The 13,355-nt window shown below is 38.9% G+C and overlaps 1 protein-coding gene across 8 annotated transcripts in view; it reads right to left on the reverse strand.

Moving 5' to 3' along the window:
• The window catches only part of RFX3 (regulatory factor X3), a 436,417-nt gene that overhangs the window by 330,464 nt on the left and 92,598 nt on the right, over positions 1-13,355 (reverse strand). For 4 of the 8 annotated variants that reach the window (XM_069764159.1, XM_069764144.1, XM_069764108.1 and 1 more), the window contains exon 2: positions 2,103-2,244. The exons of 2 other annotated variants lie outside the window; for them this stretch is intronic. In XM_069764159.1, coding sequence (XP_069620260.1) covers positions 2,103-2,244 — 142 coding nt within the window. The remainder of the gene's footprint in view (positions 1-2,102; positions 2,245-13,355) is intronic. 2 more of the 8 variants (XM_069764135.1, XM_069764125.1) reach the window with 1 other exon arrangement.

Genomic DNA, 13,355 nt, shown 5'->3' on the forward strand with positions numbered 1-13,355 from the left:
CTGCGGAATACCAACTGAATGAGAAAAAAATTCACAGGACCCCGGTACTGCAGGCACGTTGGCAGTCCGTAGCCGTCAGCACCTTCTCCTATCTGCCAGCATCCACAGTACCTTTCCTGATTAGTAGGCCAAGCATGACATAATCGTTGTGGTATGGCGTCACGCCAGGCCTACTAATCAGAAGATGTCCTGGGATGTTGGCAGGTAGGAGGAGGTTTGCAGGGCTATGGTCTGGTGGCCATAGACTACCGATGTGTCTCCTGTACCATTGTTCCTACAAATCTTTCTGCTCAACTCATTTATTTGTTTACCTGATTCATATTTAAAGGGGTATCTTGCCCTAGGCTACAAGTCTTCAGTCACTCTATGTGACTGCAGACTTGCAAATCAGCACTGTGAGGATTCTCCGATGCTGGGAGCAGCAGGCGGGTGACCGCTAGTATGCAATTTGTATACATGTGGTACCTTGCCAACTAGACGTGCGCAGCCTTGCTCAATGCAAGTGTATTAAGCGAGGCCAGATATGTCTAATAGGAATTTGGCTGAAAGTACCTAAATTGCATGCTTGCGGTCACATCGACGCCCATTCCCTGCACTGGCACCGGAGGATCCTCATAGCATGCAGTGCACGCGCTGTGTGGATTCACAAGTCTGCAGTCATATTGAGTGACTGCAGACTTGTAGCCTAAGGCCAGACAACTCTCATATAGTGAGAGGTAGTTGTTAGTGGTTGTAACCATGGATACCTAAGTAACTGCAATACCCTGCACATGGGGTAAGCAACATAGCGAATCAGAAGAACTATATTATAATTGTAATTGGAGATATCTGCTAATATTATTATTATTATTACACTTTCTACATATTGGGATAGGATTTGGAGATGGGAATACCCCTTTTTGAAGGCCCAGATCAATGATCCAATAAGCCAACAATGAGCGTTTTGCTAGTTCTTCAGCTGATCGAAGGCATGCTTACATGAATGTTTTACTTGATGATTAGGAATGCCATACTCATTAAATTGTCGGTCAAACCTGTCGATATCGGCAGGTTCGACCTACTGTACATTAGTCTAATGTGTGTAGGGCCTTTCCTTCTTTCTTCTGCACATGGATGGTCTTCAATAGACCTGATCCCAGTCACAATCACATACATATTGACACAGACAAGCCCAAGCTAATGTGTTGTGAGGGGATTATTCAATCTAAGCACTACTGTATGAAGCCATTCTCTCTTCTTAAATTGTAGGAAATGTACTTCGAGGAGGCAAACAGATACTGTGGGCAGAAGGTGGAGAATAATAAAAACCTTATATGACTTATATCACACCATTAGTGCTCATTGTCATTCTAATGAGTATTTTCCCTATGTATTGTCACTACATCTGCAGAAAACTGTTCTATGGTTTGTTCTTGCTTCACCAAGTGAAGGTTATATAGGACTTTGAATAACGCCGAGGACAGGTTTGTATCCACTGGACATTAACCTTGTATGCTCCTATTGAATGACTGCAAGGTTGTACAACTTTTCAATATACAAAGAAAGCACTTTAATTGCAGAAACCAATATGCCCCTTTAATTACCGATGGTGAGGGAATGAATATAACACTAGTAAGCAACGTAAAATGGCATAGCTTTGTAAACTTATGAAGTTTTCCGAGTTATGAGAGTCAAGAGTATGGATTGTACTTGTATGCTTTGTATATAGATTGCCTTCATAATTGACTTTTGCTCCGTATTATGTAAAACCACCAGGTATTAACATTTAATTACGGTCTATTGCATATCCAATTTATAGCAGCATATGGCAACGGTTAGAAAGATAAGAAAGGTTTCAGAGCCTCTCACTACATCTACTTATAGGCAATTATATATGTAGTGTGTGAGACTCATGTTGTAACTCTTGCTTAGGTAAATGAATGTAAAATATTACTTATGGAAATAATAGATATAAAATATGCACCTTATAAATAACTACAATAATCTGAAGTCTAGACATCCACCCTGATAGACAACTATCTACGGTAATCGTATTTCCATAGCTTTGCAGTAGGAGCCTAAAAAAAATAAGAATTGTAGAATATAACCAGCAAACCACTTACTCCCCACTTCACATCCTTCCAACCCCTTCCTCAAAATGAACATGTCACCTCCATGCTGCATCCAGTTTCTGTGTGTCTCAATGTCATGGTCTTGGCATGTTCCTGCTGCTGTAACTTCATCTAGATTGTTTTTCAGCCGCATCTAAAAGTGCCAGAGTTGTATGGGAGAGGAGTCACTAACAGTGTCACACAAAAGTCTACTAAAAGAACAATAACAATTCTACAAACAAGGCAAAGGAAATACTTCATATACTTACAATGCTTGAATCACGGAGTATACCCATTGTAGCTGGAAGCTTCTTATAAAACCCTTATGCTATTAACTTTCATTTAGAAAAGTCACAATCTAACGTAGACCATTCCCGAGAGCCACCTAGTCAATGCATCTCAAAGGGTCAGTAGGGTCAGCACTCCTAAGTCGTCTATATGGGCATGTAGGTCATAGGAAGCTGAGCAAAATGATACCTTGATATCTACGATTCGACGTTTTATTCCAGAGAAATCTATGCTTTTCTTCCTTTGTAAAATAGCTGGTAAGATCTATGGGTGGGACGTAGATCTACCTTAGAGCTTATTGTAGATGAAATGTGGATTTCTCTGGAATAAAACATCGGGCAGAAGATATCGAGGTATCATTTTTTTCAGCTTCCTATGACCTACAAGCCCATATAGATAGCTTAGGAGCATTGATTCTACTGACTGATTCCCTTGAAATTTTCTCATTGGTGGGTACACTTTTGGGTTGTGTTCTATTATGACAATATTAATAACTGCTTGGTTATTACAAAATTGGGTCGGTTTCCTGGAGTGGGATAACTGGTTTCAAAGTCTACAGAATTTGTTAGATCTCTGATCTAAAGTTTTATATAGATAATATAAACATATTATAATGTTATTTATGTGAATGCCAGTATATGAGTATTTAATAATGGAGGGGCTTCTATGTGTAGTGTAAATTATCACCTGTCCGTGAAAGTGGCAGGGACCTGATATGTGACATCTGATATGTTTCTGACTTTTGACCTCTTATTAAAAAGTAATGAACTCAAATACAGAAACTAAGTACATACAAAGGTTCCTAGAGGGTCTAGTCACATTTCATTGTAACTGGATCTATGCTGAGTCTGATCCTTATTCACTCCAATTGACCTTTATTGGGTGTAACAAGGTACGGTTCCATATATATATATGTATATATATATATATATATATATATATATACACATACAGTGGGGCAAAAAAGTATTTAGTCAGTCAGCAATAGTGCAAGTTCCACCACTTAAAAAGATGAGAGGCGTCTGTAATTTACATCATAGGTAGACCTCAACTATGGGAGACAAACTGAGAAAAAAAAATCCAGAAAATCACATTGTCTGTTTTTTTAACATTTTATTTGCATATTATGGTGGAAAATAAGTATTTGGTCAGAAACAAAATTTAATCTCAATACTTTGTAATATATCCTTTGTTGGCAATGATAGAGGTCAAACGTTTTCTGTAAGTCTTCACAAGGTTGCCACACACTGTTGTTGGTATGTTGGCCCATTCCTCCATGCAGATCTCCTCTAGAGCAGTGATATTTTTGGCTTTTCGCTTGGCAACACGGACTTTCAACTCCCTCCAAAGGTTTTCTATAGGGTTGAGATCTGGAGACTGGCTAGGCCACTCCAGGACCTTGAAATGCTTCTTACGAAGCCACTCCTTCGTTGCCCTGGCGGTGTGCTTTGGATCATTGTCATGTTGAAAGACCCAGCCACGTTTCATCTTCAATGCCCTTGCTGATGGAAGGAGGTTTGCACTCAAAATCTCACGATACATGGCCCCATTCATTCTTTCATGTACCCGGATCAGTCGTCCTGGCCCCTTTGCAGAGAAACATCCCCAAAGCATGATGTTTCCACCACCATGCTTTACAGTAGGTATGGTGTTTGATGGATGCAACTCAGTATTCTTTTTCCTCCAAACACGACAAGTTGTGTTTCTACCAAACAGTTCCAGTTTGGTTTCATCAGATCATAGGACATTCTCCCAAAACTCCTCTGGATCATCCAAATGCTCTCTAGCAAACTTCAGACGGGCCCGGACATGTACTGGCTTAAGCAGTGGGACACGTCTGGCACTGCAGGATCTGAGTCCATGGTGGCGTAGTATGTTACTTATGGTAGGCCTTGTTACATTGGTCCCAGCTCTCTGCAGTTCATTCACTAGGTCCCCCCGCATGGTTCTGGGATTTTTGCTCACCGTTCTTGTGATCATTCTGACCCCACGGGGTGGGATTTTGCGTGGAGCCCCAGATCGAGGGAGATTATCAGTGGTCTTGTATGTCTTCCATTTTCTAATTATTGCTCCCACTGTTGATTTCTTCACTCCAAGCTGGTTGGCTATTGCAGATTCAGTCTTCCCAGCCTGGTGCAGGGCTACAATTTTGTTTCTGGTGTCCTTTGACAGCTCTTTGGTCTTCACCATAGTGGAGTTTGGAGTCAGACTGTTTGAGGGTGTGCACAGGTGTCTTTTTATACTGATATCAAGTTTAAACAGGTGCCATTACTACAGGTAATGAGTGGAGGAAAGAGGAGACTCTTAAAGAAGAAGTTACAGGTCTGTGAGAGCCAGAAATCTTGATTGTTTGTTTCTGACCAAATACTTATTTTCCACCATAATATGCAAATAAAATGTTAAAAAAACAGACAATGTGATTTTCTGGATTTTTTTTTCTCAGTTTGTCTCCCATAGTTGAGGTCTACCTATGATGTAAATTACAGACGCCTCTCATCTTTTTAAGTGATGGAACTTGCACTATTGCTGACTGACTAAATACTTTTTTGCCCCACTGTATGTATATACTTACATAGACACATATATATGTATGTATATATATATATATATATATTTACATACACATAATACAGCCTAAAAAATAATATACTGCATATATTTGTTATTTCTTTACCAGATAGAGTAGTGTAGCATTACACTATTCTGTTCAGAAAAAGCAACCCAGCCCTGATTAAAGAGGGTAGCTTTTAAAGAACAATCAACACAAAAGTAAAAACAAATTGAAATATTAAACATCAGGAGAAAAAAAAAAAACATAAAAACAAATGCAAACGAATAAAAGCACTTATATCATTATCACGCAATATAATGTGTCCTCATTACTCCATTTGGAAATGGCTTTGATGGCGATGACATAACTTGCTAATAAACATTATTTACTCCAACTATGAATGTCATTTATCACATATCTTGAGGAAAGATGTGCAAGTGAACAGATGGTCATTTTTAACCACTTAACTCTTGGACCTACCTACATGTCAAACACTTTGTACTACATAAAATTTAGCGTGCATACATACAGCTTCAACCAGATACAATATTTCTACACACGACAAAGCCAGACATATTTAAATCATACATTATTTCGAACACTATGAACTTTTTTCCCCTCCACAGTTTGTACAATAGCTTTCCAAATAGGAACATATTCCTAAAGATTTACAGTAGATGCATGTAACACTACCATGTTTTTGGTTAAAAGCTTACAGCTATAACTATATCTACCTTAACCCTGCTAGGGAAAGAACTAGTTGCTTTCTTAATGACATCAGCACATATACTTTAACTTAAATGGTGTTTAAAGGCAGATCACTGAGGGATCAGGTCATATGCTGTCCATAAAAATCTACAAAGAGATGAGGAGAACACTGTTGAAAACAGACGCAGGCAGTGACAGATTCAGATATGGAGCTGCTGTCTAGTAATTTTTCATTCTCCCCCAGTGTTGGATTCACAGTTACACTGCTTAGTAATGCTTCATAATATTCTGCTTCATAATCATAATATTCTCCATGCAGATATCTTACAAAACAGCTATATGAAGTTATACTTTGAAGTTGAACCACAACCTTACCTCCCCTCATTGAACTATAATAGTAAAATAGAGTATATTACTTGGGTTATTCCCATATTCAATATGAGAGTAACCGTTTCTAGATCTGTATAACAAAAGGCAGGGTTAACAAAACAGCCAAAGCATAGATACGGTACACCGTTTGACAAACTCCCAGAGAAATTAATGAGAATCACAGAAACACTATAGCAAGTGAACTACGCTGGTAGCACAGCACCCAAGATGATGTAACAGCGCCGTTCGTTGTGCTATGCTGCCTACGTAACACCAGTTTATTTCTACGAGGTTATGCAAACAGCTTAGGGAAGCTACACTCGTATCTTTATTCATAACGTCACCTTTGGACCTAGAAGCGGTTATTCCATTTAGGCCAAGAAAGACAGAGATAGGCATAACCCAATAAAAAAATTCACCTTTGTGGGGAACAAGGAGACTGATGGCATTGGGCACTGCCATGGCACTGTTGGCATTGGCTTATTGGAAGGAGTATAATGTTTTGGGCCTTTTTTGTAATTTAAACACAGAAGTTTATAAAAATCTGTGGCGCTGAAAACCTAATTTAATATCATAGCTCAACCACAATATATTATAAGTGGTCTTTTTTATACTGTTTTCCTTTGAGTCAACACAAAATAGGTTTTTCCCCCTACAGTTGCAAAACATTACCGGAAACAAATTACTAAGTATATCCATCACTATCGAAAATTGACCGCTTTGAATTAATGTGGATAATTTTACTATTTATTTTATAAATACTTGATTTTTATTTTAATGTGGATTATCTTGGAATGTATTATTTCTATACCATCAATACCAAATTCTGTTAATTGTGATTCTCCATGGAACACCTTCAAGGATATAAGCCACAGACAGCAAAAAAAATCCTTTTAAATGAAAGAAATATTACGTCCGGGATGCTAGTATGGCCCATTGATTCATTTCTCATCCAACCCTATCTCGTACATGTATTTTCAATATAAACAATAGCGGGAATGCGGCTTTATTCTCCACCGCCACAGTAAATCACGCAAATAATTAGCTCATTGCTCCTGACAACAAGAGGCTCACTTACTTTCCATCATCCAAGGAGAGGTAATAGGTCAGCCGGCTAAAAGCAGCTAGATAGATTTAAACATATTAGCCTAGTTCCCATCATTACTTGCCATCCCTTTGTTAGGAATAATTACAAAATTGGTTCGACAATTTAAGGTGAGCATTTTTAGTGAAGATACATTTAGTGAATGTCACAATCCTTAGCTTACAATAAAACAATTTTAGCCTTCATTTGTATCTACTACATTCTTTAATAATAGAAGTATTTCCTTTAATGTAAAGTCCACCTTCATCATTTCCATATTAGTTCTCCTAAACTGTAATTACCAGTTCTTGCCATTTATTTTATTCCCACAGTGAATACATTGAAGGTGTTGTCCGCTAAGACCTGGCAGGAAGTCTTTAATTCTCCAGCAGCGCTGCCACAGGGGATATGAAGGATTACACATTTCTGATTAAAATCAATGGCCATCCCTTGTAACGCACAGGCGTGCTGTGTCCTCCAGCGCAAGATGCTCTTTGTATCTTTGGATGATAGACGAGGGTTCTGAATGTGGGACCCCCCTCAATTTCGGAGAGTTCTCTAATAGCGTTTTCAGATTTTAATTTTGAAGTACACAACTCATTTCTTATACCAAGGCAAGTAGAAAAATATGAAGAAAAAAATTGTGGACACAATGGAGAAGGAAGAAGAAGAGAGAAGGAAACATAGACTTCTAGTCCCATGGACTTCCCTAAGATGGCCAAATTTACTGCCCACAAATCTAAATTTTGTAAACTGAATTTATAAAAAACTTTCTAAAATGTGATTTTGAGTTGCCAGATATTTTACTTCAGATTGTTGGATTGATTCCGTTTTAAGACAGGTGACATTGATATGGACGGATGCAAAAACTCATCTCAAAGTTATAATAATTAGTTAGAATCTAGAGGGTAGGAAAACGGTACTGATAATTATTAAGGCAGTCCTCCTAAAGCCAAAATGACTGATAGGAGATTACATTGAAATCCATATATCCCTCTTCATGCTGTCAGTGGTCCAGGACATTGAGATGAGCTGCTGTTTAGTGGGGTCCTTACAAACTCTATTATTTTATGTTCTTGTCGCCCTTTTCTGCCCCCACCACTTCTGTGCTCTTGTCACAGGATAGAGGGGGTTGAAACCTGAGTAATGGCTTTGTTACTATTTCTTTAGCGTAACTTATGACATTGCATAGATGGTTCCCAAATCCTTGTATCTACCCCCCTTCAACACCTATAGGGAAGAGATATAGGCTAGCTTCTGTGCCACTCATTTAACAAGTTAAGTAAAATATACAAACGTTTGCCATGATTATGCCAAACACAAGTAATAAGGTGTCATCATCTGGACTGGGTTAACATTAAGGAGTTAATGAACAGTAAAAAAGGGGTTATAGATGCTATTTTAACAGATTAACTTTTCTAGGATCAGCTGACATGAAACCAAAATTCAGATTATTTGAACAGCAATATTAACGTGAATGACTTAGTGGCTCACTGATTAGCATGCTTTTCTTGCCAAATTGGGATCATGGGGTAGAATCTGACCAATGAGATTGCATTATCATCTGGGCTGTTAGGAAAGAAACATTGCCTTGCGTATGTGATTCATACACCTAGCTATCCATGATGAAATAAGACTTTAGGGGCTCTCTGTTTTAGAAAACCCAACTTAAGTGCGCTTTAGTTAAACTGTTTAACAGATTTTAAAGTGCAATTGAAAAATGCCAGAAAGATGATGCTCAAAAAACGCTAGGAAGAAATGGTGGTGGAAAAAATAATCCAAACAGTGCTCAAAGACTAATTAATGCTAAAAAAAATTCTTCAGGTTCACAAGACTCCAGAGAAAAGGAGAGATTCCTGTAGAATATCCTGTTTGAAAAACAGAAGTTTTTGACTGTCAGAAAAAGACACAGTGTGAACATACCCTTAGTTAATAACGCAAAGTCGCAATTTTTTTAACCAAATCTAAGTTGCACCAAAAATGTGCAGCTTTTGGCATTTTTACAGTCCTGGCCAGCTTCACCAACGTTCTGAAAGGCAGGTGGGGCTTGGGCGGAACATGGCGTTTGCCAAGCAAGCCCAACAAATTTGTTATAATTTATATCACAAAAGTGTAAATTATGACAAAAATGTAAACCTGACCCTGCCTGGTGTATTTTTGTGGTTGTGGAGTGTGACAGCTAAGGAGGCCTACACTTTTTGAAGAACGCGCTGGATAAAGGTGAGCCAAATTTATAAAGTCTAGTGTACAACATGCCGGTCTGAATCACGGCCTATGTGATTTGTTTTCTTTTAACAATCCTTTTGACAAGTAGTGGGAAAACTCTTTAAGGTTTGTTCATAAATAGCAAAATTTCAGATGATTTATGCTGCAATTCTGCCAGACATTGCAGGAGTCAATCTGATCCAAAACGTGTAGATGTTGGTGGAATATGTAGATGCAGATTAGGGGGAATAAAAAGCCCACTGTACTCAGCTCCCCAGAAGCTTCTATACCTTCCTTGTCGGGTCTTCTGCCAGACTCTGTACAACCCACCTTCCTGTATTAACACAACCAATTCAACCACTGCAGCCTGTGAGTAATCATAGAAGGCCGAGCGTTGAGAACAGTGATTTTTTTCTAATCTTTTTTTCCCTGGAATTGTGGCCTTTGCCGCAGATCTGATATTGCTCCAGCTTTCTCATTGAACTTAATAGGAAAAAACGCAACAAAACCAAAAATGATCAACATAAACTGACATTAAAATTTGCACTGCAGGTCAGTTTCAGCTCTGATTTTTTTCTACAGCTGGTGGATGACGTTTCCAGTCTCATTCAGATGTCTGTTTGTTTTTTTAATTTCACTGAAGAAAACAACTGTTTTTCAGCCAGCGTTTTGGATCAGGTTTTCGAGAGTGTTTCAGTTTTCACAATCAGTAAAGGAAGGAAGGAAGACAGCATACCAAGAAGAGAGGGAGCACTCGACCAAGACTAGCGACACCCATCGGACCCAACCGCCCCGTAGGTGAGTATAATAAAAGGTCTTCTTTTGCCTTGCACAGCGAATTGGAGTCATATGTGCAGCATTATAGAATGCTGTCACTTGGGGCTGAAGGGTGGTGGCCGAAGGTTATATTGTAAAAAACTGGTGACAGGTTCCCTTTAAAGGGGTTGTCCACTCCTGGACAACTCTATCTTAATTAATTCAGGACCCAAAAATATAAGAGGGATACTTACCTCCAGCAGCGGCAACGTTCCCGGTGGTGACATGACATTGTTGTGTTATTTGCCCGTTTCAGCCACTCATCAGCTGCAGCTCATCAACATTTCATTAGAGTGGACGTCCGCACTATAGAAATAGTAAAGGCTACAGCTGACTAGTGTGAGACGTCACGGGACACAACACTGTCATGTCACAGACATGAACAATGGCGCCAACATTGCTGGAATGGCTCCTCTGCTGGACGAGAGTATACACTATTGTTATATCAATTTGTGTCCTGAATTGATTAAGCGTTGGTTGCCTGGTAGTGGACAACACCTTTAGTATCCATAGTTCCCGATGTTTGCCATTAATCTCCTTTCAGGAGAATGCTTCTGTTAACGAGACCTTGTGCCCTAGCGTGTGCGATCCCAGTGAGGGCAGGGAGTGATAGGAGGATACACATTCCTTGAGCACAGCCGTCATCTCTATCTATAGATTTAGCGAAGGTTATTCATCGAACATAGAGGCTTGGCTGCTTTTAGTCCTTTTACAAAACATGAACAAAAACAACAGTTCACACTCATCTTGTAGGGATCGGCTTTGTGTATTGTGGATGGACACATATTGGCAAGGCTCATATTATTATAGGACGGACGGACACTTCAGCCTTTGATTTTGTTTCCAGCTTTCTTTAAACTACACTTTTCAGGACCGATCAGATAAAATATTCGGGATAACTCTGTGCATTGGATTTTGTCTGATGATTCCTACGTTTAGCGGCTATATTAATTGTCCCACTGACTCACGAGAAGGACGGTTCTATATGTGCCACATCCGTTCCCCCTACCCATATAATACACATCTGGCAGTATAATTACTAATGCCATTCTAAAGAGGATCCTTAGCATTACGTTCTATTTGCTAGGACACGAGAAGGATTTCTTAGACCTCTGTCAAAGATGGAAAAAAATGAAAATATAATTAGTCCATACCACCTGTACCAAAGTTAAAGTTAATTGACCTAATAGTACCAGTAGAAGAGAAGGTGCTAATTATACTATGCTGCCAATGACAGGAAATGTGTTAATTGGCCAGAGTCTGAATCAAGAAGTTTTAATTAGACTACTAGTAAACGAGGAATGGGTTAGACATATATTACCTACAGGTAATATATATTGGACTGTAATTGAATAACACATAATACTAATCTAAAATCTATTATCTGTAACAACTAGTACAGCAAGCTTATACATTGCTGTTTTATACAATGTGTGTATATGGAGTGGCAGCGTTATATAGGACATACTAGTGAACTAGTAAAAAGAGCCAAGCATTATTCACAATGGCTAATAGGCAGAAGCATTTGGCCAAAACCTCATGCACACTAGTATATTAGGGCACCCATGATCTCCGATGGGAACTTACTGTACCTTTAAATTTATCCAGAGGATTTTCTTTTGAATGCCAACAGAAAAAAAATCATGTCCGACCCCATAGAAAATAACTCTATAAAGGTACATTCAGACATCTGAGCAAATCGGTCCGAGATCGGACTACTAAGGCACAGACTGGCAGCAGCTCTCCTGACCCAAGCGGGACAGTCTCATGGAAAGATATGAAGATGTCATGCTTGGGTCAGGAGATCGGCGGCCAGTCCATGCATTAGCGGTCCGATCCTGGAAAGATGTGCATGGACATCTGAATTATTATTGTTTATTGTTATAGCGCCATTTATTCCATGGCGCTTTACATGTGAGGAGGGGTATACATAATAAAAATAAGTACAATAATCTTTAACAATACAAGTCATAACTGGTACAGGAGGAGAGAGGACCCTGCCCGTGAGGGATGAGATATGGGCGCAAATAGAGTGGCAACGGGAGTAGGTGAGCCTATGTAGATTTTGGCGTTAGAAAGAGATTCATAAAATTGATTTGATGGATTGATTTATGAAAAGAAATATGCAAGTCATACATTACGCCTTTTTGTCATTTTTAACCATAAGATGCCCTCTTCTCCCGGTGAATATTGTGCTGCCGTATACAGGCGGGCTCCGATTGCTATATCTGTACTCACAGGCAGCATAGCAACAAATATGACAGGTCTGCAGAAAGCATTTTTGTACATTTTTCTATTTATTTCATTGTAATTTGCTAAAATTTCACAGTACATTATGATGAGTTCCAAGAGCACAACCGTATGGACTTAGCGGCAGTAAAGGTGTTATTACCATTCAGACCGAGAGCAGGTGAAATAATGTTGCGCACATTTATTCCAGAATGCTCCGTCAGTGCTAGACTGCTAATATTGGAAACATACAATCATTTACCATTACGGGCCATAAATGGGTGAAAAGTGGACATCTGTCACTGACGTCCATTAAATCCAGTGATACTTGGTTCAAGCTTATGGATGAAAACAAATGCAACTGTAACAATCACATAATGAGCTAAATGTACACATGGCTAATTCCTAGAACCACCATTGTATTACAGATCACATATATCATTTGGCTATATAGCTTTCTCTAACGTAGATTAAGGGACTCATTATATTCATATATTTGCATAAAATAAATTAATAGATTACCGTATATATAATGGATAATTTCATTCCATTCTGTAGAAATGTCTATTTTTCACAAAGCTTCACAAAAAAACAGCTAAAGAGGCTTTCTTTTCTGCTAAAATCTCAGCAGCAGATATTAGAGGTTGGAAAACATGATGGATTTTAAGTAAGCCTTCCACTAGCGCTGACGTTCCATATTAATGGACTATAGAACATTCTCTGTGCACAGCCAACCACCATTTGAATAAATACCTTCTCTGTTTTTCCTTTGTGCCCTCTTGCAGGTAATTGCTGAAATGCGCCTGATAGTACAATACCCCTGAGTACTCCGCCATGTAATCTTTAGCCCTCCGCCTATAGCACACGTTCACTCACTCACATAGGAGCCTCTCGATTATTCAAAGAACGATCGATTAAAATGTTGATTCAAATTACATTTGTTTGTAGGAAAAACCCTTTGGAGAATAGGAAACGTAATGGACTTCTGATAATGGACATTTACATGTAGAACCTC

Source organism: Ranitomeya imitator, chromosome 1, assembly GCF_032444005.1.
Source record: "Ranitomeya imitator isolate aRanImi1 chromosome 1, aRanImi1.pri, whole genome shotgun sequence".
Taxonomy (NCBI): domain Eukaryota; kingdom Metazoa; phylum Chordata; class Amphibia; order Anura; family Dendrobatidae; genus Ranitomeya; species Ranitomeya imitator.